At 47.1% G+C, this 26,606-nt stretch overlaps 1 protein-coding gene across 13 annotated transcripts in view; it reads right to left on the bottom strand.

The window, feature by feature from the left end:
- Window positions 1-26,606, bottom strand: part of PCDH15 (protocadherin related 15) — a 711,356-nt gene that overhangs the window by 157,434 nt on the left and 527,316 nt on the right. For all 13 annotated transcript variants that reach the window (XM_048310467.1, XM_048310468.1, XM_048310469.1 and 10 more), the window contains 2 exons: window positions 24,530-24,642; window positions 7,330-7,536 (listed from right to left, as the gene is read on the bottom strand). In XM_048310467.1, the coding sequence (XP_048166424.1) occupies window positions 7,330-7,536; window positions 24,530-24,642 (320 nt within the window). The remainder of the gene's footprint in view (window positions 1-7,329; window positions 7,537-24,529; window positions 24,643-26,606) is intronic.

The following is a 26,606-nucleotide window of genomic DNA, read 5'->3' as shown; positions in this document are numbered from 1 at the left end:
CACCTTTTGTTGCCCAGAGTATTCCAACAATTTTCTGTGTCCTTGTGCATAATCTGGTTAATTTAACCTGCTCTCACTCGTGAGTTAGAGAGCTCATTTGTGTTGTGAGGGGAATGCAAATTCCAGGAAAATGCAAAAGGCTGGGAGACAAGTCCTATAAAAACTGCTTTAAGTTGCCCCCAGGAATGTGGAGATGAGGAACCAGAGGAGTGGTACCAGGAATGACAGAAAATCCAAGATTTTACCAGCTTCTTCCCAACGTCATTCCACAAATCCCGGCCCTACAGAGGAGGACATGGGGAGAACCAGCTGAATTGCACAAACAAACCCAAAAGGAGAAAGGCTGAATTCAGCAAATAATCCCCAAAGGAGCATTACTTCTCTGAACGCTTTCTGAATCCAAAGCTCTTCTGGAAGGTTCACTCCATCAGTGCCATTCCTGGAGGATTAAAACCCTTGGGAGCACAGGACAGGTCCCCAGCCCCCAGCCAGGGGGGACCTGCACCAGGACAAACAGAAAGTGCTTTTAGTGAGCCCAAATAAAGCCCCAAAAGCAAAGATTCCACTATTTAAATGAGAAACCATTCCAGGAAGCCATGAGAAAGAATTTTCCAAGTGTTCCACACGAGTGGTTCCTCAGTGCCTAAAGCTCTGCTGCAGACTGCAGCTCCCAGGAAAATGAAAATTCATTTTACAGCCAGCAATGCAAACAGCAACCTCTTCATTCCAGGAAGACTTAGGGAAGGTAATTGCCCATAATTGTTCATTTTGTAGACATTATAAAGTCAGTTAAGAATTTAATTTACAAAAGCCCCAGTTAATTTTGCAGTTCTTGCTTTCATGTCCTTTTGAACACTAATAAACAGCACTTTTTTCCTAATTTATTCCTGAGAAAAAACAATGATGGAGATTTCAAACTCTCCTGGAGTAATGTGTCCTATTCCTTTGCTATCCTTGTCTTAGAAATGTTCTCCTAGTGTGGAATGGAAACTGCCTTTACAGCAATCAATGCCTATTTTAGCACCTCCCAGGCATGTCAGAGACACAGAGCAATTTATTCCCTTCGTCTGGAAAAGCACTGTTATGCTTGGACATTACTAGCAGGGATATTTGACATTATTAACAGGGATCCTAGACATTATTATCCCATTTTTTTGCTGCCTGAAAAGTCAGCTTGACTTAACTGAACATTTCACGTGAGAGAAAACAACCCCAGCTACACTGCCAACACTATTTCCAATAACTTTTAAAATTATTTTATTTTGGGGCCTGGAGTTGAGCATTGTGATTTCTGGTGGCATTACTGGGTCTCTGGCAAATTGTTTAGCATGGAATTTTAAGTAGAAAATGATCACAGTCCACACAAAAGGGTTCACATGCAACCTGCAAGGAGCATTTCAAGCACACAGTTCAAACCTGAGGTACTTCTTAATTTTAAAAAGCATTTTTGTGATACTCAGGATACCTTTGAAGACTTGTGACTATTTAATGAACATTAAGCAATTACAAGGTCTGACTTTATCACCTAAACTGGGCCCGATGTGTTTCAAGGGCTCTTTGCAGGCTTCACAAACCAAGGGACAGTCCCAGCCTCAAACCCCATCAGGGCAGAGAGAAACGAGGGAGGAAAGAGGGAAATGAAGGAAGAAATCCCACAATTGAACCAAAACAAGGGGTTTTGCACACATAACACCCAATACCTACGGGGAAGGCACCTGGTGGGACCTGCAAAGGAAAACACAAAACGGACACAAGTGAGGAAACACAATCCTGGGACTGAGGGACAGCAGAACATTTGGGGAACTCATGGTTACAGACAAAAAGCCTGACAAAAGGAGACCCACAAAATGCTGTGCTCAATGAACCAAGCCTGGGCTCGAGAGCGTTCTGCTTGGAAAACCTCTGGCAAAGTTCCTGCATGGATGTGGATGTTCCATTCCTGCTGCTCCTCAAATTCCACCAGGGGTTACAACTCTGCCCAAAGCAAACAGTTTTCTAAAACTGATGGAGATGAAACCAAAATTCCTGGTGATAATTACTATATTGCCAAGAATGAGCAGACAAGGACATGAATTCTGTGTGTGTTTCAATGATCCCAGAAGTTTTTTGGATGGGCTCTATTTGGCTGGGAAGTTCTCCAGGGTGGCCAGAACAAGCTCCAAGAGTATCCAAACTGCTCAGACTTCCTGATTTCCAGCACAGCCCATCCCCTAAAAGCTGCAGTGATAACAAAGACACTTGGATGACACAGCTGAGTTTTCCAACATTTTTCAAGCGGAGGATGATCAGCTCTGAAACGCCCACGGAGGAGAGTTTTTGTTGGAGAGATGCTTCCAGCATCTGCCCTCCTCATTTCTAGGGGAAAGAAGAAAATCTTTCCCAGTTTCAGCTGGAAAATCTGAGATCCAGAGCCTCACAGAGGTAAAGCAGGGGAGATTCTGTCTCCACACAAGAAATACATGGATCTGTTGGAATGAGTCTGGAGGAGGCCATGGAGCTGCTCCAAAGGCTGGAGTCCCTCTGGAGCCAGCCTGGGAGAGCTGGGGGTGCTCACCTGGAGAAGAGAAGGCTCCAGGGAGAGCTCAGAGCCCCTTGCAGGGCCTAAAGGGGCTCCAGGACAGGGACTTGGGACAAGGCATGGAGGGACAGAACACAGGGAATGGCTTCCCAGTGCCAGAGGGCAGGGCTGGATGGGATATTGGGAAGGAATTGTTCCCTGGGAGCTTCAGAAGGCAGAATGAGACATTCATCCTAAAATAATCAAGGAAGACACACAGTGCTACAGGAGCAATTCAGTGTTCATATTTTTGGTTTTCCTTAAGTGTAAAGATCCAAAAAATGTAACCCCCTATCTTTAGAAATCCTAAAGGGAGGGAAGCAGCCTTTTGGCTTTGCCTTGCCCTTCTGTTTGTTTTAATGATGATATTAATTTATAATATCTGTTTCATTTGGGGAAGGATATTTCCTGAGTTATAGCAACTGTTGCCCAGGGGCAGCAGAACTGTCTCCTTAAGAGAGCATTGACTGCAAAACGACTTCAAACAACAACTGAGAGTGATAAAAGCAATCAGGAAAATATCAGAGAAAAACACTTTGGTATTTAAAATGCTTCAGTTCTCCTGGTTAAAAAAAAAAATTGAAAATCTATTCTTTTTCCTTCTCTGGAAGTATTATTGAAAATCCATAACCTGCACTTGTAGCTGCATTTAAAACTTATTTTAGCCATTACTTGCTCTGTCTGCTTAAGTTGCTGCCAAGACATCCTTAAGTACAATTCTTTCAAATTTCCCACAAGCTGTCTGAAAAAAAAGATGAGAGAATCACAGAATGCCCTGAGCTGGGAGGGACCCACAAGGATCATGGAGTCAGGAACCCAGGAATGCCAAGGCCAGGTTGGACATTGGGGCTTGGAACAGCCTGGGACAGTGGAAGGTGTCCCTGCCCATGGCAGGGGCGGCACTGGGTGGGCTTTAAGGTCCCTTCCACCCAACCCATGTCCATGACTGACACTCAGTGCAGCTTTATCACCAACCCTAACCACTGGGTAAATTAATTCTCTCCTGTGGAAGCCAAAGAGGAAGGAAAAATGCTTGGAGAGCCGTATGTAAAGAGCTCTCAGCTCACACAGTTTAAGTTCCTCATCTCAGCTTTGGTTTGCTCAGGTCTTAAGGAACCTGCGTGGCTTAATTTAATTTATGCCATTTAAACAGAGCACTTAATGATATCAGTGCTCGGCAGTGCTGCTCTAGTGCAAGGCCTGTTTGCAATGTCCCATCTATAAATTAATTTCTGCAAGGTTTAGAGCAGGACTCTGCTGTAATTCCCACAGGGTTTCGATTTAGAGTGGGTTTTGTTCTTTTCTTTCCTTCAGACACACAGTTAAGTGAGCACTCTCTTCCTGCGTTTACCTGAAGACATGGAGTCATTTTCATTTTTCAATTGGCAGGCAGAATTCATTATGATTAACCAGTGGCACCAGTGGGAACTGGGATGCACCAGCACAGAGATGGTTTATCTCAGTGACTCATCAGCAATCCTTAAATTTAAATATATTCCTAAATCCATGAATTTCCTGAGGTACAATGAAGCCAGGAGATGGAGACCTGCAGACGTTAATGAGCGTTACCTGTGCTGACAATCCCACCCTGAGCTCCCATCCAGCCCCACGAAGAACAGTTCTAGTGTTTGGCCATTTTATGTGGGAGCGCTGTTCAACTGCTGTACTCCCACCTGGAATTCTGGGAATTCTCCTGCCCACAGCAGGTTAGAAGCACTCTGTGAATCTCTGGCACATGGACTGAACACACAGGCACTTCAATCTGGTTCTCTCACATCCGTGTCACACCTGCACCATGGCTTTGGAAAGGACTGTGCACGAGCCAGGTGATGACAAAGGAACAGGAAAATTTCCACCCAAGGATGAAGCTGATCCCCTCTGGCTGCAGGCAGATCTCTGTGTGTCAGAGAATCCCAAAATGGTTTGGGTTGGAGGCACCTCAAAGCCCATCCAGTGCCACCTCTGCCATGGGCAGGGACACCTTCCACTGTCCCAGGCTGCTCCCAGCCCCAATGTCCAGCCTGGCCTTGGGCACTGCCAGGGATCCAGGGGCAGCCCCAGCTGCTCTGGGCACCCTGTGCCAGGGCCTGCCCACCCTGCCAGGGAACAATTCCTTCCCAATATCCCATCCAGCCCTGCCCTCTGGCACTGGGAAGCCATTCCCCAATGTATCACCACACAGCCTTGGAAAAAGCCCCTCTCCATTCACTTAGATGCTACTCCACCTGAATTTCTTAATCTGTCTCAGTGACAGCAGAACTCCACAACAAGAAGAAAGCCCCAAAATAGATTTTTGGCAGTTACTCATTCTGCCACACTGAAATATTCCCCTTTTGCAACAACAAACAAAAATAATTCACTTTTGGCTCTGCCTCATTGTGTCGTGTGGCTGAAGTAGATTTTCAGTAACTTCACCAAACTCCTGCTAATCATCATCCTGTGAAAATTAAAACATGAGGTGAAACAACCTTAAGCTCACTAGGAGAAGCATTTGGGCCCTTGAGCTGCCATATCCATGGAATATCCTTCCTGTGGATATGAAATTTCAGGTCTGTTTGTACTGAGCCACAGAAATATGTAACAACTTCTAACAAGCTGCCTGAAGCAGCTCAAGAAAGAGAAATTTGGTTTTTATAGCAATTTCTGATACAGATCATTTAAGGCATGGTCGTGCTCCCAATTAAGAATCTGCTGCAGATTGGATGAGGTTTTTTTATTAACAGTGTTCCAATTAAAATAACAAACACTTGGGCCATGGCTCTATTGGAACTTTTAGTGCAGGCAAACACAAGTTTATTAATGAACTGCCCTATCCCAGATCCAGATATTGGGAGGAATTCATGGGAATGTGCTGATGGACAACAATAAAATGTGGAGCCCAATGGTCAAACTGCCTGTGATGAATCTCAGAGCACCCCCTCAAAGCTCCAGGTATTGAACCTGTACTGACCAAATGAGGAACAGAAAGGACTTTTGGCAGGGAACGAGAATCCCAGGATTTTCTTACAAACCTAGGGAATTAAAAGAACAGGTTGCTCTTCCATGCAGAAATTCCCTAAATTAAATATTTGTATTTTGAGTGCGTAAATATTACGTGTGGTACTTTCTACATGAGTCAGTCAGAGTCAGCCCAAATTCAGGATTTAACAGTTCCAAGTGATCCTAATTTTCTGTCTTGGATATCACCTAATATGGAGTTCCATGGAGAATTGCCCAATCTGCCTTTGACGCCTCGTGGGCAGAGCTGTGCAGGTGCCAGGGAAGGGTTAATGCAGCACCATTAACTTCAGCCTGAAAACCCTGGAGCTTGTGAATTCCCAAGTCTCTCTGGCATCCCTTGAGTGTAATGATAGCATCTCCCAGGAATGGGAAAGAGTCCCAAAAAATCATCAGCAGAGAAAACTGCCACTAAATTTGAGTGTCTGATTTGGGACATGGAATTTTCTTCTGTTAAAGGGAATTGCTTTGAATTACTCTGCAATGGAACTGTGGCCAGCAGTGCTGGGTGGCATCTCTGACCACTCTGGGCTTCGTATCACAGGGACATCTTCCACCTCCCTGGAAGTGTCCCATCCAACCTGGCCTGGGACACTTCCAGGGATCCAGGGGCAGCCACCAGCTCTGGGTTACATTTATAAACCTGATCCCTGCCCACCTTGACTATCCAAAGTGGCATCCCAAGATCCCATTAATATGATCAACCAAGAAACTGCTTTGCTTTAAACAGAACTGAACCTGAGTGTTTCCCAAGCAATCCTCATTAATTCCTGCTGATTCCCACCCTGTGTCCTCATTCCTTACCTTTTACCCTTTACAAAAGCCAGATCCAACAGCCTTTTCCATGTGCCTTCCAACCACTGATTTCTATCATTGCCCATAAACTGAGGGGGAAACTTTAATGGAAAGAGATTCTCAGCAGGAATTTGGGATTTAAAACAATACAACACTCTCATGCTGTGATGTTTTAGTGACAATGGGCTCTTGAATTCCTTAAAAAACATGGATTTGCCCGAAGTGAAGCCTTAAAAAGCAGATTGTTTTCAGACTCTCAGGTTAAGAACTTTACTCAAGAGATCCTATAAGTATTCCTACAAAACTTAAGCTTGCAGTTCAGCTTTCCTTCTGTAGCTGAAGGAACCAAAAATATCAATGGAGACAATTGGAGGGACAACAGCAATTAGAGGGAAAAGAAGTATTGGCTAAAAAGCCCATAAAGACCTTGGTGAGAACAGAAGCAACGTTAGAGGTGTTGTACTGTTACTCCTTGGTAACAGTAACTGTTACTCCTTGGTAACTCCATCTCCTCTGGAGATGCCTGATTTCCATTCTGAGTAATGTTCTATCAAAATCTGGCAGAGCAAAGAATGCAATGAACTTTCAGCCTCCTGCAATTCCTCCTATTCCTCTTCTTTTTGGTTCAAACCAGGAATTCCTTTCTCTTTGAGCTCCCCTCTCTCATTTCCGTGGTGTGGGGCAGGCTCATCCCTGTCACAAAATGCATTTTGATTGCCCTGTGCACTGAGCATTCACCAGCTTGAACAGAACAGAAACTTCCAGAGAGGTGAGCAAAACCCAGATCAGAAAATATCCACTTCCAAATCTATCTGCACTCAGAATGAAAACAAACAGAAAATCATCATGAAATTAAGATAATTTTTTTCTATTTATTGATCTAAATAGGTTTGTCTCAATTAAAAAAAAAAACAAACCAAAAAAAATAAAGAAGCCTGAAAATAATAAAATTGCAACCACTCTGAAAGAACAAACTGTACCTCTTCCACGTCATTGTCCAGCACCACGACCTGCAGGGGGGAGGTCAGGTTCCGGTTATCCGAGATAGTTGTTCCCACTGGGGAGGATTCCAGGATGAAGCCCTCGTAGGTAGACCTTGTGAAATAAGGCTTCTGGTTGTTCTCGTCCAGGATCTCGATGTGGAGGTTGGCAAAGGCGGGGAGAGGATGTCCATTGTCTTGTTCAGCCTAAAAAAATCACCTCATTTGTCAAAGGTTCCCAGTTAAGAACAGTGACTCCCTGGGGATAATTCTACTTAAGAGTCATAATCCAGTTAAAAAATGGATTTTTTTTCCCCCAGATCCCCCTATTATGGAACTCAACATCATGGAAAAGAGAAATACCAACTAAAAGCTAGCTTGGAGAGAAGAACAGCAACACTTTCCATCACAGCCACATTTACACAGCCACAAGAACCCCAAACCTTGTGCAAACACAGCTCCTTAAACTCTCAGGATCGAGAGTTTTGAAAAAAGCTCCGAAGGACGAAAGAAAACTGGGAATGCTGATTGGACAGCAGAACCCACGGCAGCAGCAAGAGAGTTAAGCCCAGAAGGTGATGTAGTGGGTTGAGCCTGAGCTGATGGACAGACTTTTAGACTAATGACGCTTCTCACAATTTACATATTTAAACAGCACAGAAAAGTGGGAATTTCCTTCGTTCCAGCTCACCTGCCGGGAGATGGGGGGGCCTCGGAGCCTCCGGGCCCTGCCAGGCTGGGCCGGGGCCCCTGCCCCACTCCCCTCTTCCCAACGCCATGGCATGGACCCTGGGTCACTGGGGGGGAACTGTCCCAGAGCCGCAGGCAGCTAAACCCAGCCATGGACTGCCGCACGGCTAAACCCAGCCATGGACTGCCACACAGCTTAAGCCAGCCATGGACTGCCACACGGCTAAACCCAGGCATGGACTGCCGCACAGCTTAAGCCAGCCATGGACTGCCACACGGCTAAACCCAGGCATGGACTGCCGCACGGCTAAACCCAACCATGGACTGCCGCACGGCTGAACCCAACCAGCCATGGACTGCCGCACGGCTAAACCCAGCCATGGACTGCCGCACGGCTAAACCCAGGCATGGACTGCCACACGGCTGAACCCAACCAGCCATGGACTGCCACACGGCTAAACCCAGCCATGGACTGCCACACAGCTTAAGCCAGCCATGGACTGCCACAGAGCTAAACCCAGCCATGGACTGCCACAGAGCTAAACCCAGCCATGGACTGCCGCACGGCTAAACCCAGCCATGGACTGCCGCACGGCTAAACCCAGCCATGGACTGCCACAGAGCTAAACCCAGCCATGGACTGCCGCATGGCTGAACCCAACCAGCCATGGACTGCCACACGGCTTAAACCAGCCATGGACTGCCGCACGGCTAAACCCAGCCATGGACTGCCACAGAGCTAAACCCAGCCATGGACTGCCGCACGGCTAAACCCAGCCATGGACTGCCACAGAGCTAAACCCAGCCATGGACTGCCACACGGCTAAACCCAGCCATGGACTGCCGCACGGCTGAACCCAGCCATGGACTGCCGCACGGCTGAACCCAGCCATGGACTGCCACAGAGCTAAACCCAGCCATGGACTGCCGCACGGCTAAACCCAGCCATGGACTGCCGCACGGCTGAACCCAGCCATGGACTGCCACACGGCTTAAACCAGCCATGGACTGCCGCACGGCTAAACCCAGGCACGGACTGCCACAGAGCTAAACCCAGGCATGGACTGCCACACGGCTAAACCCAGCCATGGACTGCTCACGGCTGAACCCAACCAGCCATGGACTGCCACACGGCTAAACCCATCCATGGACTGCCACACGGCTAAACCCAGCCATGGACTGCCACAGAGCTAAACCCAGCCATGGACTGCCGCACGGCTAAACCCAGCCATGGACTGCCGCACGGCTAAACCCAGCCATGGACTGCCACAGAGCTAAACCCAGCCATGGACTGCCACACGGCTAAACCCAGCCATGGACTGTCACACGGCTAAACCCAGCCATGGACTGCCGCACGGCTGAACCCAGCCATGGACTGCCACACGGCTAAACCCAGGCATGGACTGCCACACGGCTAAACCCAGCCATGGACTGCTCACGGCTGAACCCAACCAGCCATGGACTGCCACACGGCTAAACCCATCCATGGACTGCCACACGGCTAAACCCAGCCATGGACTGCCACAGAGCTAAACCCAGCCATGGACTGCCGCACGGCTAAACCCAGCCATGGACTGCCACAGAGCTAAACCCAGCCATGGACTGCCACACGGCTAAACCCAGCCATGGACTGTCACACGGCTAAACCCAGCCATGGACTGCCGCACGGCTGAACCCAGCCATGGACTGCCACACGGCTAAACCCAGCCATGGACTGCCGCACGGCTAAACCCAGCCATGGACTGCCGCACGGCTGAACCCAACCAGCCATGGACTGCCACACGGCTAAACCCAGCCATGGACTGCCGCACGGCTAAACCCAGCCATGGACTGCCACAGAGCTAAACCCAGCCATGGACTGCCACAGAGCTAAACCCAGCCATGGACTGCCACACGGCTGAACCCAACCAGCCATGGACTGCCACACGGCTAAACCCATCCATGGACTGCCGCACGGCTGAACCCAGCCATGGACTGCCACAGAGCTAAACCCAGCCATGGACTGCCACACGGCTAAACCCAGCCATGGACTGCCACAGAGCTAAACCCAGCCATGGACTGCCACAGAGCTAAACCCAGCCATGGACTGCCGCACGGCTAAACCCAGGCACGGACTGCCACACAGCTTAAACCAGCCATGGACTGCCGCACGGCTAAACCCAGCCATGGACTGCCACAGAGCTAAACCCAGCCATGGACTGCCACAGAGCTAAACCCAGCCATGGACTGCCGCACGGCTAAACCCAGCCATGGACTGCCGCACGGCTGAACCCAACCAGCCATGGACTGCCACACGGCTAAACCCATCCATGGACTGCCACACGGCTAAACCCAGCCATGGACTGCCACAGAGCTAAACCCAGCCATGGACTGCCGCACGGCTAAACCCAGCCATGGACTGCCGCACGGCTAAACCCAGCCATGGACTGCCACAGAGCTAAACCCAGCCATGGACTGCCACACGGCTAAACCCAGCCAGGGACTGCCGCACGGCTGAACCCAGCCATGGACTGCCGCACGGCTGAACCCAGCCATGGACTGCCGCACGGCTGAACCCAGCCATGGACTGCCGCACGGCTGAACCCAGCCAGCCATGGACTGCCGCACGGCTAAACCCAGCCATGGACTGCCACAGAGCTAAACCCAGCCATGGACTGCCGCACGGCTGAACCCAGCCATGGACTGTCACACGGCTAAACCCAGCCATGGACTGCCACACGGCTAAACCCATCCATAGACTGCCGCACGGCTAAAGCCAGGCACGGACTGCCACAGAGCTAAACCCAGGCACGGACTGCCACACGGCTAAACCCAGCCATGGACTGCTCACGGCTGAACCCAACCAGCCATGGACTGCCACACGGCTAAACCCAGCCATGGACTGCCGCACGGCTAAACCCAGCCATGGACTGCCACAGAGCTAAACCCAGCCATGGACTGCCACAGAGCTAAACCCAGCCATGGACTGCCACACAGCTTAAACCAGCCATGGACTGCCACACGGCTAAACCCAGCCATGGACTGCCACACAGCTTAAACCAGCCATGGACTGCCACAGAGCTAAACCCAGGCATGGACTGCCACACGGCTAAAACCAGGCATGGACTGCCGGACGGCTAAGCCCAGCCATGGACTGCCACACGGCTAAACCCATCCAGCGCGGCTTCCTGGGACCGGCGCGCCCCTCTCCTCTCCACGCGGAGCCGTCGGGAGCCGGCGGAGCCTCCTGTCTGCAGCCAGCACACTTCACGCTGAACTGAAGAGGACACCATGCAGCCAGCAGCACAAAGGGAGCGAGGCTTTCTCCACCATAAAGCCTGAGCAAGAACATTCTTCAATGTGGTGGTTTCAGAGTCAGAGAGAAAGAGAAAGTGAGTCATGTGGGACAGAGCTGGAAATGGCGACAGGAGAAAAGAGGGCGGTGCCGCGATTCTCGTGCGTAGCTTAAAAATACTTCCTGCATGCTGTGGTAAGAAACTGTAATATCACAAACTGTTTGTCTCTTTGATCCATTTGAAGTACATGGGGGGATGGAGAATTCACGTGTGGCCCGTGAAGATTGTGAGGAGTGCCCATGCCAGGTTATATAGAAGCAGTGAGAGGCTTTTAGAGACTGGTGGCGAAGAAAGCCTTTGTGTTCAGGCCAAAGTAACTCATCCTTTAAAAGATTAATAACCCCATGTGATGGCCCATGTTTGGCAGTGTGAAAGAACTGTGAGATTTTTCAGGGGAGAGATGTTTTACACCACAGCAGATTGTTTCTTTCCGGGCGGGTCTGCTGTTGGTGGCACTTTGTGAAGCAGAAGAAAACGCTTTTTCCCTTAAGCATAAGAAAGAGACTATTTAAGAACTGCAGCACTGACTAAAATCCCATGTTCTGCTATCCTGTGTGTGAGTTGGGTAAAAGGAGGGAAGTGCTGGAAGAGGGGGGGGTTTGCTTGAATTTCTTGTTATACCTTTTTGCTTTTAGTTCTGTTAGTAATAAACTTATTTATTTGCACAGCAACCGTTTTAAGTTTGAACCTGTTTTGCCTCGCAGCTCTCTAGTTTGCCTCAATATTTTCTTATTTTCCCCTTATGAAAAGTAACAGATTTTGTGTGCTTGACGCTTAACTGTGTCAAACCACGACAGGTGGGAACAGCACACATGGACACATTTGCTTCCTCTCCCCCCAAATCTGCCTCTTCAGCGTTACATGAGTGGGACTTTAATCTGGATTTTGCCTATTTTTGAATCCCAGACTGGTTTGGGTTGGACAGGACCTCAAAGCCCATCCAGTGCCACCCCTGCCATGGGCAGGGACACCTCCCACTGTCCCAGGCTGCTCCAAGTCCAGCCAACCTGGCCTTGGACACTGCCAGGGATCCAGGGGCAGCCACAGCTTCTCTGGGCACCCTGTTCCCAGGGAAGTTGTGGATGTGTGTCCAGCAAAATTCTTTACTTCCACAAAATAACCCCCACTTACTTCCCCATGGCAGCTCTGAACCTCCCAGGAGTTACTCCCTCATATTTTTCACCTGATTTATTCTTATTCTCAAACTTCCTAAAGATAAAAGCACTAATTGCCCATTCCACGGTGCTAAACCTATAAAAACCTAGAATTCTGCTTTCTTTTCCTGTAACTTCCCAACCAACAACTAATTAAAGCAAAGACACAAGGGAATTAGGAGACAAAAAGTAAACCGGGTTTAATTATAGTCCTGCACGTGACACTGCAGCAAGACAACAGTAGGCCACTGAAAGAGTTTCCTGTTCCACGGCCAAAATTTGTATTCCCAAAATCGGGATGCACACAGACCCTGGACCACAACAGAGAGAATGAGACCTAAATTCCTGTTGGTAGCAGGACTTGCTGTTTGCAGAGGGTTTTACTTCTAATCTGGTATTTCCCCCATTTCAAACAGGTAATTCCTCATTTTTCAAATCAAGAGTCCAAGGAACCTTGGTCTGGAAACATCCCTTTGGTTTCATCGAAGTTTTTTAAAATTTCTTATTTAAACACCTTTTCTTGGTCTGAAAAATGTTAACTTTCTTTGTTTATAAAGCAGCAATAGCATCTTGTTAATGATAAAAACCTCTATAAAAAAAAAGAAAAGAAAAAGGTATTAAAAGCTTCTAGTTCAAGTAAAAAGAAATATAAAAATTGTTGTTTTCTTCAGAGGAGGTGATGACACCTTAAGTAACCCATAAAAAACTCATTCTTGGTTTTTAGGAAAAAATGGAGTTTTCTTTTTAAAATATACCTGGATTACTCTTGAACAACAGGAAAAGATTCTCCAGACCAGTCCAGTTGATGCTCCACTGAATGAAAATAAACTTCACCAAAATTACCCGGCAGGACTCTGGCTACTAACCCAGGAGGGTGAAACTCCAGAAATGTCCTGAGAAGGAATTTTTGCCTAAGTTAAAATATTGAAAGTATAAAAAAAAAATACCAGGAAAAGTCTGCTCCTCAAGCACCACACACTACTGGGATTCTATTTTATATGTAGATGTATCATGGAATCAGAGAATCCTGGAATCTTTTAGGATGGAAAGACTTCCAGGATCATGTGCCCGATGGCCACCTTGTCCCCAGCCCAGAGCACTGAGTGCCACCTCCAGCCCTTCCTTGGACACCTCCAGGCATGGGCACTCCAAAGCTCCCTGGGCAGCCCCTGCCAAGGCCTGAGCACCCTTTCCATGGGGAAATTCCTGCTGCTGTCCAAGCTGAGCCTCCCCTGGCCCAGCCTGAGGCCCTTTCCCCTTGTCCTGTCCCTGTTCCCTGGCAGCAGAGCCCGACCCCCCCGGCTGCCCCCTCCTGTCAGGGACTTGTGCAGAGCCACAAGGTCCCCCCTGAGCCTCCTTTGCTCCAGGCTCAGCCCCTTTCCCAGCTCCCTCAGCCGCTCCTGGGGCTCCAGCCCCTTCCCAGCTCCGTTCCCTGCCCTGGACACGCTCCCGCCCCTCCAGGGCTCTCCTGAAGTGCTCCTCCCCACAGGACTAACAATGGTTGTCCATCATTAAATACTCTTTTCTTCTGCTTTTCCAAGTAAAGTCAGTCCTTTCAGAGCCCAGAGTTTCCATCCAACACCTGTGAATTACTTTATAAAAACCCTTAATATTTTTCGCTAGGAAGAGATCCTAAAAAAAGGAAAACGCAAACAACAGAGGGTCTCAATCTTCTGAACAGCTTGAAACACCACAAAAATGTCCTTGCTTTAAAGTCCAAGTGAGCCCAGAGCTCATTCTGGGATAAAAGCAGGAATATTCACCCAGGAAGGTGCTGCAGGCTTTGCTGAAGTGCTGGGAATTACACACTGCCAAACACAAAGAGAGTTGTTTACTCCCACAATTGGACTTCAAATTTGAAACCCTGGAGCCCAAAAGGACAAAGCAAAGGCGTCCTTCCTCAGAACGTCCACTCAGAATCCCTTCAGCTTTCCTTCGTGTTCACTGGTCACAATGATGGATTCATTTCATTTTTTTGTTTCTGAAGATGCCTCTATTTAAGGGAAAAAAGCAAGATTTGCGAACAGCCACTTCCTTTTGCCTTTTGTTTGAAACAAGGAATTCCATATTACAACGTGAGGAATTGATTTGCTTTCAGATGTTCCATGAAATCAGTCCTAGAAGCAACACTTGACTATGAACAGAGTTCAACACAGAACCTTCATAATGCTCAAAAAATATAAAAAAAGCTGAAATGTTGTCAGATTTTGCTCCAGTGCCCTATTTCTTGTGGTTTTTCTTTCTGTGGTTTGGTTTTTTTTTTTTTTTTGCTTCTTTGTTTTGCAGTGGTTTGGGGGTGGGTTTTTTGTTATTTTTGGTTTTGTTGTGGGGTTTTTTATAAGAGATGAAGTTACATCTCATGGGAGTTGTTCCAGACATTGAGTGCTCAGTGCAAACCCTTTTTCCTCATATTGACCTGGACTTGCTTGTTGGTTGAGCTTTTTGGCTTCCTAACACATATTCTGGAGCACAAACAGCAAACAATTTATATTTGCTTCACCCTGGTATCTAAGCCACAAAGCATTTGGGTTCCAGTCCTTCAAAAAATGTGGTTTAGTGTCAAAATAATGAAGGATCTCTCAAATAACCCCAAGGATGTGACCTTCACACTGCTACCAAGACACAAAAAAACCAGCACAGACTTAGACTCTGGTATAACTGAGTAGCTAAGGGCAGCTAAAGAAAAAGAAAAGATAAAATAATGTGCAATGTGTTAATTCTCACAGATACTGAATATGTATTACATCATCTCTGCTGAAGATTGCTCCCATTGGTAGTGTCCATCATTTTGTCCTGATAGAAGATGGCTGGAGGTGACAGGAAAGCAGTTCCAGGGGGGATGCAATGAGTGAGGAGCAAATGGCTGTGGGAATTAACAGGGCCAATGGGAAGTTCCCTCCTCCAAAGTAGCAGATGAAACAGTTCCCCCAAAAATGAGAAATTAGAGCAATGCAAAAGGCTCCCTCATGGAACCATGGAGTATTCCAAGGTGGAAAGGCCCCAAAGGGATCATCGAGTGCAATTTCAAGCTGGAAAGAATGCACAGGGATCATGGAGTGCAATCCCAAGCTGGAAAGAATACACAGGGATCATTGAGTCCAACTCCAAGCTGGAAAGGACCCACAGGGATCATTGAGTGTAATTCCAAGCTGGAAGGACTCACAGAGATCACAGAGTCTAACTCCAAGCTGGAAAGGACGCACAGGGATCATTGAGTCCAAGCTGGAAAGGACGCACAGGGATCACTGAATGCAGTTCCAAGCTGGAAAGGACCCACAGGGATCATGGAGTGCAGTTCCAAGCTGGAAAGACCCACCGGGATCATTGAGTGCAATTCCAAGCTGGAAGGACTCACAGGGATCACTGAGTGCAATTCCAAGCTGGAAGGACCCACAGGGATCACTGAGTCCAGCTCCAGGCCCCCAGCACTATCCAGAGCTGGAATATTCTCCAGCCAGTTCCCAGTGTCCCCTCTCACTGCCCAAAACAGCAGATCCTGTCCTAGAGAAACATCTAAAAGAGAGCAAAACCTGGTTCCCTTGGATAAAACTCAGAGTTCCCAATTCCACTTAGGCAATAAATACTCCTAGTTCTCCATGGAATCACAGGAGCCACTTCAGCAATCCTCTATCCAAACAATCTGTCCTAAGGTGCAAGGAAACAGAATTGTTTTATTCAAGACACTTCCATGCTGCTCCTTTTCCACAGGACTACAGAGTTATCTGAAGCGTAAAACAGCCTAATTCGGAACAAATTTTAAATAAAACATGTAATGGGAGGTTTGTCTTCATGCCAGATCTTTTATTTGATAAAAATGGGAAGGTCCATCCCTAGAAGCAAAGAAAAACCCAACAAAAAACCCCAAAGAAAACAAAGAAAAAAAAAAAAAGCCCCAAACCAAAATAATAATAATAATAAAAAAACCCTAAACAAACAAACAAATGAAAACCCCAAAAAAGTTCTCTCTCCCCTCCAATCCCAACAGGAACATGAGCAAGGGGAGCTGAGGGGAGAGTGGTGCATGGGGATAAAAGTGAGCTTCACACAAAAAAATTGGGATGTCAGGATTTATTCCTGGTGAGGGGCTACGCACAAAGCTGTGCGGAAGAGTAGCAGGGGGAGCTGCAAACTGAGCTCCAAGAAGATCTCAGACTTAAGGAATGCAAAATTAGGGGGCAGGGAGTGGAACCAGATGAGCTTTAATGTCCCTTCCAAGCCAAACCATCCTGGGATTCTGTGATCCATTATTTAAATGGATGTGGTTAAGTCAGGAGCAGCCAGCAGGGAGAGGGAGGAGGAGGGGCAGGGTGACAAAGTGGCTCCTTGGAACTGGGACATCACTTGGTGTAACTGAACGGGGAAGGCAGGGTGAAAAGAGGGACAGCATTTATCCAGGTTTAGGCTAAACTTTAGGATTGGGGATTAATTCCCGAGGTCGGCAGGTACAGCACAAGGAAAGAAGCGCTGAACTGGATTAAAACTTGGCTTGAGGACAAGGAGCACAGAATATCTTTAGAACACAGAAGAAATGTGACTTTCCTGCCAGTGACTTCGCTATCACTGAGGCAGGGAAACTAAATCAGCACAAAATGTGTCTGGACACTGGGCATAAAAAAACCCCCAAACCCCAAAACATCCATTTGAGGGCCATGGGTAAAGCATAACTTCAGGACCAGCAAGACTCACGGTGCTGCAGGGCAGTGATCAGCAATTAGGGATTATTTCTCAAATATTGCAACTCTTTCTTCTTCCCTCAAAAAACCCACCAGCCACAAAGCCATCAGGCCAAGTTTTAGGTGGTGAATGTTAAATTTTACATGGAAAGATAGGTTTTTATTGCAGAAAGGAAATTTCTGTCAATAAAGAGATACCACAGAACATCCCAATTATTGATTTTAATAATTTCATTGCTCTGGGAGTTTTGACACACAATTTAGGGTCAATCTTACTGACATGAAGAAATATTTTAGTGATTTAAAGGGAAATTTTGGGTTTCCTGGACCCTTTTTTCCTGCATCACAAAGACAAACCCTGTCCCTGCACTCAGATTTTTAATTCTACATCAAATCCCATCACTGTATTAAACACAAGAGAGAAAAAAAAGGCTGTCTCAAAGAGAGTTAATTGAATTCGGAGTTCACCTAAGGGCTGAACCTTTGAACAGCTAATTTAAAAAACCACTTCTTGTCCTTAGTACCTACAGGAGATGCACAACCAAAGGAATGATTTGGAAAATTTCAGCATCGACAGAAAGAGGATGGAGCAACTCTTTAATGAAAAGAAACTTCTTCCATTCTTGTCCTGATCTGTCACCCTGAGTGCAAACCCCAAAGTTTAGAGGAGCAAAGAATAAGCACAAATCCTCTCAAATGCAAGAAAAATAAGACACGGGAAGAGGGGAAGGTTGGAGCTACCCCAACCAAAGGTAGCAAAGGTCAACAGATGCGTGGAGCCAAGAGATCAGAACAGGATGGGAAGAGCTGAAGGCTTGAAGTCCTTGGAAAAATCAACGAAACATTGCAGATATGAAGTTCTGAAGGGGTGGAAACCAAAAAACAGTAGATCATTCCGGACTTTTTGAGTCTCAAAACCCATGGAGCATTTCTCTAATGCAAGAACTTCCAGTCCCGTGAGCCTCGACTGATGGACATCTCCTCATTGCCTGCTGGAATTGTGCTGTCTGAAATTCAGAACAAACCAGCCATAGAATCACCAAGGTTGGGAGAGTCTTTCAAGGTCATAGAGTCCAACCATTACCCCAGCAACACCAGCATCACCCCCAAATCACGCCCCCAAGGGCCACCTCTTGATGCCTCCTGAACACTTCCAGAGAGGGTGACTCCAACACTGCCCTGGGCGACTTCTTCCAAAGCCTGACCGCTCTTTCAGGGAAAAAGGAATTTTTTCTGATGTCTAATCTGAACCTCTCCTGGTGAATATGGTAAGAAAAACAATTCAAAAATCATGCTTGAAGCTGCAGCCAAAGACAGGAGCCTAGAGAAGAAGAGAAGCAGCTCAGATCTCCCTGGATTTCTCTTTTTATTAATAAATTTGTCTTCCATGAGCCAGCCTGGCCTCCCCTTGCACCCAGGTCAGCATTTGGCCCCACAGCACTGCCTGTCAAATCAGTCTTGGAAGGAATCACAGTTTGTGTTGGAAGGGACTTTGAAAATCATCCCTGCCATGGGCAGGGACACCTTCCACTGTCCCAGGCTGCTCCAAGCCCCAATGTCCAGCCTGGCCTTGGGCACTGCCAGGGATCCAGGGGCAGCCCCAGCTGCTCTGGGCACCCTGTGCCAGGGCCTGCCCACCTTCACAAGGAACAATTCCTTCTCAATATCCCATCTTAATTCCCCCTCTGTCAGTCTGAACCCATCCCCCCTTGTTCTGTCACTCCAGTTCTTGTTGCAGAGTCCCTCTCCAGATTCCCCGTACCCCTTGAGATCCTGGAAGGAGCTGTGAGGTCTCCACACAACCTTCTCTTCTGGAGAAGAACCCATTCTGTCTGTTTTAACCCTGCCACCTCCTTGTCCCAGTTGGGAACTCCTCACCCTGCCACTGCAGGAGAGGCTGAACTGCTGCTTCCTCTTCACTCCCTGAACTCTGACATAAAACTGCATTTCACAGGGGTCTGTCCCAGCTTCTTCCTTCCTCACCTGGAGGAGCCTCTGTCCTTCTCTGTCCTTTTTGGGATGCTATGCTCAGGACGCCTGGATCTGTTCAGAGCTGCAGTACTTTTCTCCCTGTCCTTTTCTCTATTTTCACTGATGATTTCTAATGTTCCATTTCCTTTTTTTTTGGATCACCGAGCCAACCTTCACACTCCGTTCCCAGTTCCAACACCAAGATCTCATTCCCAAGTCAGGCCAGAACCCATCATTTTATAGAAAAGTTTAGGATGACCCTTTCTGACATGTTTCACCTTATTTTTAATCCATGCCTAATTTTATCAACCATTTTATCACCGACTCCCTTGGTCTTGCAAAGTCCTTCTGCAATTCTACAGTCAATCCCTGGAAGTTCCATCCCAGGAAGTGTTGGGAAGACATGGGGACACAGAGTAGTTGTGGGCTTGGCTGAGTTAAAAGGGTTGGAATTGATGGTTTTAGAGGGTTTTTTCAACCTAAATGATTCTGTGACTATGTATTTGTCTTTACAACCAGAATATTTTTTATATTTTATATTTATAGTTATATTTTTTGTATTTATATAAACAACCATAATATATATAAAATATATATTATGATTCTGTAATACCTCCGCATCAGAATTAGCTGTTATTTCAGTATTTCAACCACTGAGATCATTCCCAAGTTTCTCCAGCCTAGAGCTGTCCCCCACAACCTCCCTGTGTTTTAAACCTGATCATTTCTTGCCCTCTGCACCTTCCAGTGGCAGGCAAACACTCTCTCCCAGTCTTCCTGCACTTCCTCGGAACAGGAAACAGCCCTGGTGCAATCACACCAACCATGGCACATAAACATCCTTATTTCCTGCCTTCCAGTTTGATTCTGAGGTTGTTTCCAAAAGGATGCCTTTTTTTCCTGTAATGCAGGAATTTTTCAACAGACTCGAGCAACGGACAGGAGGGATCCATGATGTTCCCAGTGGGATCAGAGAAACCAACAAAGCTCCAGAGTGAGGAGCAGGAGAGCACCACTTCCTGTTGTTTCTGCTGAGATCCATATCAGGGAGAATCATGGATATTGGGAAGGGTTTAATTACACTGGGACTGCTGGGAGCATCTCTGATCCAAAGCAGCTCCACGAGAAAGGAATTGGAGAACCACAGAATATCCCGAGCTGGAAGGGTCCCACAGGGATCATGGATCCAGCCCCTGGCGCTGCCCAGACACCCCAACAACCCCAGCCTGGGCATCCCTGGCAGCGCTGTCCAAACACTCCTGGAGCTCTGGCAGCCTCGGGGCCGTGCCCATTCCCTGGGGAGCCTGGGCAGTGCCCAGCACCCTCTGGGGGAAGCACCTTTCCCTCATCTCCAGCCTGAGCCTGCCCTGGCCCAGCTCCAGCCACTCCCTGGGTGCTGTCCCTGTCCCAGGGAGCAGAGATGGGAGCTGCCCCTCTGCTGCCCAATTTGGCTGGAAATTCCACTCGGTTCAAAAATTCCAGCCTGGACAAATTCCAGAGTAAACAGAGCAGATATTACAGCAGGAACATTCTCCATCACCTCTTGCACAATGGGATGCCAAACCAATTTCCCTGTAACACTGGAATTTCAAACACTCTGTTCCACTCTGACCTTCTGCCACCCCCTAAACAAGAGGGAAATGCAATCCCACTGTAGAGCTGTTCCCATGGAATTGTCTGTCATCGGCTCCACGACAGCCTGGCTGAAACCCACCCTGGGATCACAGGCATAGAGCCATAGGATACCGAAAATGCTCGGCAAGGATATTCTTCAAAATCCTCTGTGTTGCCCTGCACAGTGTTGAGCACATTTCTGTCACCAGCTCTGTGGGGAGGCACCAAAACCACCCCAGGGGACACAAACCAATTATTTTGCACAGAATTCCAGACTGGTTTGGGTCGGAAAGGCCTTAAAGCTCATCCAGTTCCACCCCACCTTCTACTAGCCTGGGTTGTGAGAGTCTATTCCCTAAAAGCCATAAAACTCTTAGATCCAAGGAAAAGTATTATTAATAAATCAGGCTACAAATGTTACTTGAAACTGGGAATCTTATCTTTTCCCTCTTCCCCCCTGATTTTTTAACTAATCTGTTGGGGTTTTTATTGAGATGCCCAAGTCACATAAATCCTTCCTAATTTCCCAAATACAATCAAATACAACAGACAGCGGTTCATGAATTGACCATCCAGACTGGATGAAAACCTATTCTAGAACTATCAATTTAATTAACTAAATCAATTTATCTATCAACTATCTAAACTACTCTAAAATGATCAATTTCATTTCACTGGTACACAGCTGCCCACGTGAGATCATCAAAACATTCCTCTCTTTTTCCACCTGATGTTCTAAAAATCAAAGCATTTTTAGTCACTAATCCAAGGCGATCAGAAATGGAAAACCAATTTTTGCAGGAGAAATAAAATGCTTTCCCCGATTTTGAATCTGACAAGGATGCATTTTCTTTAGAGGATGGGAAATTCGACGCATTCTTGGGTAAATAACACAGACCAGAGTGGTACAACCAGAAAGGAAAAAGGTCTGGGAGGGTGGGCAGGCCCTGGCACAGGTTCCCAGAGCAGCTGTGGCTGCCCCATGATCCTTGGCAGTGTCCAAGGCCAGGCTGGACATTGGGGCTTGGAGCAGCCTGGGACGGTGGAAGGTGTCCCTGCCCATGGCAGGGGCTGGAATGGGATTTGTTTTGAGATCCCTTCCAACCCAAACCAGTCTGGGATTCTCAGCCCTTCATTGGCCTCCAAATACTTCCAGTTTTTTTTTTTTTTTTTTTTTGCTCTTGCAACTCCCACAGGTTTTATAGCAGCTCTGGACAAAATTCTTGATTTTTCTGTAATTACTGTGTATCACCCGACTGCAAATACTGAGGAGAAACTCCTGCAGCTCCTCATCCTTTGCCTACTCCAAAAGTGAGTCCCTGTGAACTGAATCATGCCCAGCATGAGCAAGTTTCTCAGAATCTGCTCTCCCCCAGGTGTGGTAAATTCTCCAAAGTGCAGGAATTCCACCCATGAGCATTTCACAGCCAGCCTCCTGTAGCCCATCCTCTTTGCAAATGGATCAGAATGGAAGTACCAGCTTAGATTCTGTCTGATTGATAAATAACCCCTGCTCAAACAGGAAAGGAGCAGAATGTAGCAATTTGATTAATTCTCCCATTTGCTTCATGCTTAAAAAAAATAAATAAAACCTGTCTGACATTTTTTAGAGCTGGTACCAAGAACATAATTTCATGTCTACAGTGCAGTGGTCATGGCACTGTAATTTTAATTAAGCCCTTTCAGCTTAATGGCTTAATCCACATATTGTGGCAGCCTTGCTGTTGCCACATGGAAATTCCAATGGGAACCCTCTCAAAAATCCATACATTTTTTTGTAAGGATGTTGTAATAATGCCCATGTTTCTTGGCAGGGAATGGAAGTGCCAAGAGCTCCCATAGAAGGGCAAAACTGTTTTTCTCCTTTCTTGTCAGCTAATATATTCCAGAGATAGAGGGAGGTTGAAATCCAGCATTTCTTATTAGGATCTTTAGTTTGTTCCATTGCCTCCCTATTTGAGAATTCAACATTTATCAGCAGTGCAGGTGAGGGCCCCCATTTCCTGTCCTCCTTCCTTCCTGCATTCAAATATTCCTGTATTGACTTAACCACCTTTCCCATTTCACAGTTTTCCATAATACCTTAACAGGAGAAAAAAAGAAGATTGATCTTCTCATATCAGAGGGAATATTTTAAAGATTAAATTGAATGCATGCTGCAAAAATAGCAGATTTTCTGTTTGAAGGGAAACATCACATGTTGCACCCCTCCAGATAAAACAGAATCAGATCCTACAAGTGCAAGAAATGAGAAATGTGCAACACAAGAAGCTGAAGGTTTGATGTGGTGCAAGCCTGAGCCATTATTCCAAAGGTCCCTGAAGGATAGAACACTAAAACTTTCATTGTTCTAGTAGGTGGCACATTGTCATCCTTACAGACTGATCCTCTTCCTTACTATTTTCCTATCTTCCCTGACTGCACATTTACTGCAGCAACAGGAACCTCCTAAATCCTATAAACATTGCTGTTAACGACCCAGGTTGCTATTTAGGCACAAAAAATACCCTCCCATACCAGTTAATTGATTTTTAATCGAGGTATTGTGCTGCCTAAGTTTGGGAACTAAAGGGCTACAGGGCTTTAACCTGTAACTCCTTAGGATATTTACAGTCATGGAATGGTTTGGGTTGGAAGGGACCTTAAAGCCCATCCAGTGCCACCCCTGCCATGGGCTGGGACACCTCCCACTGTCCCAGGCTGCTCCAAGCCCCAGTGTCCAGCCTGGCCTTGGACACTGCCAGGGATCCAGGGGCTGTGCTTTTATGGCTTTTCCCAGCACTAGGAGCTGAATGGGCAGCAGGAAGAGCATTCCCAGCAGGGCAGGGAGGGATCCTGCCCCTCTGGGCAGCCCTGGAGGCACCTCTGGAGTGCTGTGTCCAGCCCTGGCTCCTCAGCACAGCAGGGCCAGGGAGCTCCTGGAGCGGGGCCGGCGGAGGCTGCGCAGCTGAGCAAGGGCCTGGAGCATCTCCGTGCCCAGCACAGGCTGAGGGAGCCGGGGCTGCTCAGCCTCGAGAGGAGCCCCAGCTGAGAGGGGCCCTCAGCCCTGGCTGTCCCTGGCTGCAGGGAGGGCTCCGAGCAGGGCCCGGGCTCTGCTCCGGGGCCCAGCAATGGCACCAGAGCACCGGGCAGGGCCTGAGCCCAGCAATTGCCCTGCCCAGGAGGCAGAACTGCTGCCCTGGGCAGTGCCCAGCCCTGAGCACATTGGCCACAGAGGCTCTGGGCTCTCCTCCCTGGGGCTGTTGCAGAGCTGTGTGCACACAGTGCTGTGCCTGTGCTCCGCGATGGCCCTGCTGGCGCAGGGAGGTGCCCTCTGTGGTTCCTGGGATTCTGTGAATATTCACTACTCAAACATGAATTATTCCCCACTGCCCCAGCCTGACCCGTGCTGGGGTTCTGTGACCCTTCCCCACGCACACAATGATCTGTATCGCCGTGATCCGCTAACATGGGCCGCGAACTGAACACGTGAAATAGAAACCAGCTGCAATCTCAGGACAACCGGGCTCATAAAAAAGCGAGGGGACAAGTGGTGCTGAGTTTGTTCACACAGTGTAACTAGAAACGTTAAAACTTTGCCACATTCATTCCCTTTTCACAAATACTTCACACCCTTCTTCCCCCTGATGGTGCTAAATGACGCCTGAGAGGCTAAAAAAAGGAAGTGAAAACTGCAGGAAAGACAAGAGGCCCACCCCACTTGTTCTCCAGAGCTTTTGTTTTAATCGAAAGAATATAAACATACGAATTCAGCCTGAATTACCTTAATAACCAAGTCAAACTTCTGGTGTAAATCCCTATTTATTGGCTTGAGGAGGGTGAGTTCAGCCGTTGTGAGATTCATATGGAAATACTGGGGATAATCCTCAGGAGTACCTGCAAAAAAGACATTGAAGTTTGAACAACTCTGAAAGATTTAGTTCAACAATGTGTTTGTTTTACTCATTAATCATCAAAGGAACAAAGCCTAATTCTGTTGTTGGAAGGATAAAATACTGCTTTATTTGGACGTGGAGCTTAAGGATACTATAAAGTTATGTATTTAATATTATTATTTCCTTACTCTTCATAACCATGAAGATTCCTCTCAACTGGGACTCCCTAAGTACTTAACAAGAGGAATATTATTAATAACATATAAATAATATATACAAGTAATAACACGAGTAATAATAATATGATAACAACAGGTTATTTTGAAATCCCTCTAGGAAAAACAAGTTTCTCAGGGAGGAAGCACCAGATGAAACCTCCGACAGTTTCCATTAATTGTCAGCTGTAAATGGTGTTTTCATGGCCGTGGATTTCCAGGATATTCTTCAGGCCGGTGTAAACAGAAGCGTCAGAGTCTGAAGGGATTTGGGAGCCTGTGGAGATTGAGGAAGGGCTGTACCAAGGCTGTGCCTGGCAGCTGCAGCCCAAAAATGTCCCTGTGCCTCAGCCGAAAGGTTCCAGCACCACAGCCTGGCACAGGAGAAGGGAAAAATTCCAGCTACAGCGATTCTGAGCCCAGGGAGTCTCAAAGAAAAGGCTCAGAAAGCCCAAGTGCTCTGCACGGAGTGAACTCCGGCATTCCCAGCTCAGCAGGATTGCAAGAACATCCCAAGAAGACAAAATTCTGATTATAAGCCTAAAATCTCGAGGGGTTTGGGTCCGGGAGCAGCCCTGTCAGCAGCTGAGGGCAGAAGGCGCTCCTGGCTCAGGGGTAAGAGCCCCCGAACATCCCTGAGCCCGGGGGTTGTGAGACCCTAAAGCTGCCATGGGAGCAGCACGAGCCTGGCCCTGCCCAACCCTGAATCCAGCCAGGACTGCGGCATGAGATACAACACATTCCTGATAAATGCTGCTGTTATTTGCTTTTCAAGTGCAATGTTAGAAAATACTTTTAGAAAGCCAGGAGATAAATTACTGCAGTAATTTAATTTGCAATCCCCCAGTGACAACCATTTGCTAGATAAATTATCTAAAAATTATCTAAAAATATATAAAATTATAAAAATTATATAAATATGTTAAAACATATAAATTACATAAATATAAAAATTATATAAAGGATATAAAAATAAATATGTTTATATGTATTTTATATCTATTTTTTCTGTGACTCTCTTGATATACACTGAACCCAAAAAGCAGCAAAAGATCCACCATGGATTATTTTTTCTCTTACACCACCAGCAAAAATTCAGAGCTTGGAGCTCCAAGTCCTGTGTCCCCTTGCTTCGCCTTTTCATTTCAACTTCTAATGAATTAATCTAATTTTTGAAGAGCACAAGGGAGCCAGCAGGAGCTCCAAACTTTTGGCAGGTAACAGATTGCTGGTTTTAGAGGCTGCACATCACCCAGGGCTGGTGCTGAAGCTAAAAAAATCAAGAAATTAAGGAGCGAAGGCAAAAACTCTGAGAAAGGAGAAAACAAGAGGGGCCCTGAAGGAGAACAAATACACAGGGGAGGAGGGTGAGAGTCACAAAGGGATCTAGAGAAGGGGAGATGAGGCTAACGGTGTGTCAGGATGTCAGGAAAGAATCCAGGCAAAAAAAAAGGGAAAGAAAACAACCCAAAAAACTCCACAAACGGCCAAACCAAGCTCACCAATCAAGGAGGAAAAGGCAGCAAGGTGGACGATAGAAAAGCGAAAATTAAAGCACAGCAGAGATGGATGCCCAAATGCTAATGGGGGATGCCTGCTCAGCTCCTGCCCAGCACGGGAAGGGCTCAGATTCCTGGATTCCTGAACTGTGGGAGCCAGGTTTTCCAGGAACAGGGATACCTGCTTCTGCAGGCACAGAAATATTGGCATTTTGACAGAGCTGAGCAGCCCTCAGTCCACCTCTGCCTGC

Source organism: Corvus hawaiiensis, chromosome 8 (assembly GCF_020740725.1).
Source record: "Corvus hawaiiensis isolate bCorHaw1 chromosome 8, bCorHaw1.pri.cur, whole genome shotgun sequence".
NCBI classification, from domain to species: Eukaryota; Metazoa; Chordata; class Aves; order Passeriformes; family Corvidae; genus Corvus; species Corvus hawaiiensis.
Note: the sequence above shows the minus strand (reverse complement) of the source record. Positions and strands in the feature narration are given on the sequence as shown.